Below are 4135 nucleotides of genomic sequence, written 5' to 3' on the forward strand. Positions count from 1 at the left end.
CAAGAATTGTGATGAAATATATATATATATATATATGAATACTACAAGGTCATAGAGAAAATGCAACACAAGAATATATATATATGTGAATAAATTAGTCCCTATTCAAAAAATTCTCATCATGAGGAAAAGCCCCCCAAAAATGTTATCCCGGAGCATAATCAGGAATGGTATACTACACAGAATCCAGAGAGTTATGCACAGTTCCAACAGAAAACTCGCCATGCCTGATCAAGAAAATCTTCTCTAACAAGTATATACAAAACACAACCCGTCAATTCCAAAATCATCTTGAAACATTCCAAATAGTTTATGGAGATGTTAATCATGTTGAATATATTAAGGATCCTCTATTTGCTTCACAAGGAGCAACGCGAAACTGCACCCTTGACATTTACAAAAAGAAAACACAACTTAACACTCCAAGATCAGCCACTTTCTCTCATGCAATTACCGGGCAAGAGAAACTTATATTGGTCTGCTTTTTCCAAAAGATAAGCTGGAAGGTGAACGGCAGAGTAGGAGTGGGGAATAGGTCCCATTTTGCCTATGATTTCCCTGAATGTGTACTCCTCCGGTAGCATATCAAATAAGTCAGCTCCATCACAAATTACCTTTTGCACTCTCTTTGGATTCAGAAAATGAGAAAATCTTACCCTGTCAAAATGGCTGTAGGCTTTCATCTTGAATATGAACTCACTTATGTGGTGGAAACAAAAGCTACAATGCCATCCTGCGTCTGCTAAGATGACGTCTGACTGTCGATAATGTGCATACCTTGTCTTACCAGATTGGTACCGATGAACAGAAGCTCTCCAGCTATTGCTATCCACAAGGAACTCAAAAGAGTAGAGATAGTTCTTCAATCGGAGATGAAGAACTGGAGGCGTGTCATCACACCATCTCAGGAGATTGATGGTATGTCTACTAGGTATCTCATCAACATCCGACATTATCAGCAAATCATCATCCTGAATACCAGCTTGTTTGAGGAGATAATCCAATGCAAGTCTCTGATAAGCTTCCTCAACAAAAGGGTTCTCTCCTTTCCTAAATCTCCCAGGGATTTGCCCATATGTCAATCTTGATTCAACAAACTCAAACTGATCTCTGTGATTAGCAAAGTACGAAGGCTTTGGCAATCCGGTGAATGTTGAATTGGATTCAAGTAAAACAAACTCTGTTACATAAGGGTACAGCTCTTTCCACCGTATGGTCAGCATTTCCACCTCATTACTGAACAACACTGCATCAAAGACACGTCTAGGATACTCCCGAATTCCCCATCCATGAAGTTTACAGAGACTCTCCATCGACACATTCTCATGATAATAGTGAGGCATCTCATGGAAAGGCTTTGGCGGCTTTTCCCATAAAGGTCGTAGAAAATAAGTGATTTTCTGTCCATGCAAATATATACCAAACACACATGTTGGAACAAACAAAAAAAGGAAGATATATGTTTTCAGGTCCAAGCCACGAAGTGCGCACTTTAGTCTCGACATGCTCAATGCTCGACCAGCTCCCTGCAGTCAACAAAACCTCAGTTAGAGAAAGCAAAACTGAGATAACACTCACCAAGGATACCAAAAAAAAAAAAAACACATCCTGTATCACATAGCTCTAATTCATAAGCAAAAAACCTATTAAATAGCAAAAATAAACTTGCTGAGTTTGAACAACACACATTAAGTAGAAGCAATATAAGTCCCAAAATTGACCATACCCAAATTAATTAAAATAGTTGACTTAACCATGGTAAAGTAATATGTGACAGACTCACGAATATGATGCACGGACTCTTCAAAAATGTTGCAACACCCATGTCACATGCTTCAAAACTGTAGTACTTTTGGAAGACCCAGCACCCACCCAAATATATATTTTTTGAAGAGTCTGAGCAACAAAGTTCTTAAGTACCTACCCAAATTGTGTTGTGCTCATTGTTACCACCCCAAGATGAGTAATGCCAGATATATTAAATTAAGCTTCAAGCAAAAGTAGAAAAATACTTGTTGGAAGGGCACTTTCATTTAAAACACAAGGAAAGGACTATGAAAAGGAACAATCTAGAATCAAAATTCACAATTTCCTTCTTCTTTACTAATTCAAAACAGAAAAGCATACAGGAAGGAATACAGAACCTTGAATCAAATCAAATCAAATCAAATATAAACCTAAAACTATGAAATTTCAATAACAAAAATTTCCCCCTTTTGAGAATTAACCTAAAATTTTGAAATTTTAATATCTACAAACACAGAAAAACATAAGAGAGAGAAAAAATCACCTCATTACAAATATCATCCTTCTTCTTTGAACAATACCCAGATCCCCCTTCTTCAAAAATATAAGCTTTCTCCAAAAATCTAGTGATACCCCACATCTTTCTCCTTCTTTAACTATATTTCTATGGCTCTATCAATCCCTGTAATACAGATCAATCCACTTGTAATGTAACCCACAAATTCAGACACAGAAAAAAATGGACAGATTTATAGATAAACAACAAAATAAATAAAACTTTTCGATTTTTTTGTGACCCTGAAAAAAATGGTTGAAGCAGAATATTAGTCACAAAAAATAAAAATAGAGAGGAATTTGTGGAAGAATGAAATTTAGAGACAAAAATATAGGCCAGAAAGGATGAAATATATTTTTATGAGAGATGGCAGTTGTAAAGAAGATTACAAAGAAGCCGTTTCTATTGTCTAGTACCCCACTTCTACCGGCTAATATAAATCATTAATTAATTTTATTTTCTTTCCTTTCCTTCCCTAATCATTTGTTTTCCTTTTTAGAAAAATAAAAAATAGGACAATAATACCCTTTTTACACTTTTTTTTTTTTTTTTTTAGACAAGTATTGAAAAGACCCCGGAACTAAGGGTAAAATTATTAATTTCAATTGTAAACTATTGATAGTCTTAAAAATACTTTTTTAGTTGATTGACTGAATTTAAATACATATTCGATCTTGCAATATGAGTGAAACAAATCCTTAAATTCTCGTCAAGTTTTTTATCAAGAGTTTTATGCTCCTGCGATAATTCGGGACCACTTGTTATGTCATGTATCAAATCGGGGTGTATCTAAAGTTAGTTAGTTAAGTAGAAAATTGTTTTTAAAGTTATCAATAGTTTAAGGATGAAACTAACAATAACAATTTACATCAAGTTCAAAGATTTTTTTAATACTTTTTTTTTTCTTTTTCTGTTACCTTACATATACTGATATTAATCCTTTTTAGACTAGATATAGACATAAAGTGAAAAATAATACTTAGATTTTTGTGTTTTACTTTTTATTTTAGTCTATTTTAAGAAATATAACTTTTTTATAAAAAAAAATTAAAAAATTGTCGTGACATATTTAAGACTACAATATGTATGGGTATCTTTAATTTAAGAGCTTATGATACAAAAAAAATCTTTACTTTTTAAATTTTGTACCAAATTTAAATAGGAAAAACGAATTAAAGCAGGAGAAATATATAATAGAAACAGAAAATTTAATAATTAATATAATCAGACATTAATTAATTTGAAGATAAAGTATCTATACTTGTTATATTTGGACATACTTTAGTTAATTCATTTGTTTATTTTATTTTATTTTATTTTATTTTACACATATGACAATACCTAGTATTGATGAAGTATTATAAACTCTCGTGCAATCATCAATGTTATTTTATTAAAGAGATAAGAGTTTGAAAAATACTTTAACTTTGGTTGGATTTGTTGTTGCGATACTAAACTTTCATAAGGACCTATTACCTCCCTAGACTATTTAATACCGTATTTTAAACATATATATTTGCCCACGTGGACATAAAAAATAATGTAAAATTATAAATAGTAATGTGTCCACGTGGGCACATATGTACCTTTAAAATACACTATTAAATAGTTCAGGGGTTAAAAAATACGGTATTAAATAGTCTAGGGAGGTAATAGGTCCTCATGAAAGTTTAGTATCGCAACAGCAAATCCGACCAAAGTTGGGATATTTTTCAGACCCTTATCCCTTTATTAAAATTTAAGAGACAACATTTCCATCTCCAGACATGTATATATTTTATTTCTAGAGATTCAAATTATAAGTTTTGATTAATATTTTAAAATTTATTACTT

The 4135-nt window shown here is 32.2% G+C and overlaps 1 protein-coding gene across 1 annotated transcript; it reads right to left on the minus strand.

Annotated features, from left to right (window-relative positions):
- Window positions 1-228: 228 nt before the first annotated feature.
- LOC102580443 (uncharacterized) lies at window positions 229-2653 on the minus strand. Its single transcript, XM_006357537.2, has 2 exons — window positions 2291-2653; window positions 229-1526 (listed from the first exon to the last, which is right to left on the minus strand). The coding sequence occupies exons 1-2, from the start codon at window positions 2384-2386 to the stop codon at window positions 429-431; spliced, it is 1194 nt and encodes a 397-aa protein (XP_006357599.1). The 5' UTR covers window positions 2387-2653; the 3' UTR covers window positions 229-428.
- Window positions 2654-4135: the final 1482 nt, after the last annotated feature.

The sequence above is a fragment of the Solanum tuberosum genome, unplaced genomic scaffold, assembly GCF_000226075.1.
Source record: "Solanum tuberosum cultivar DM 1-3 516 R44 unplaced genomic scaffold, SolTub_3.0 scf00248, whole genome shotgun sequence".
NCBI classification, from domain to species: domain Eukaryota; kingdom Viridiplantae; phylum Streptophyta; class Magnoliopsida; order Solanales; family Solanaceae; genus Solanum; species Solanum tuberosum.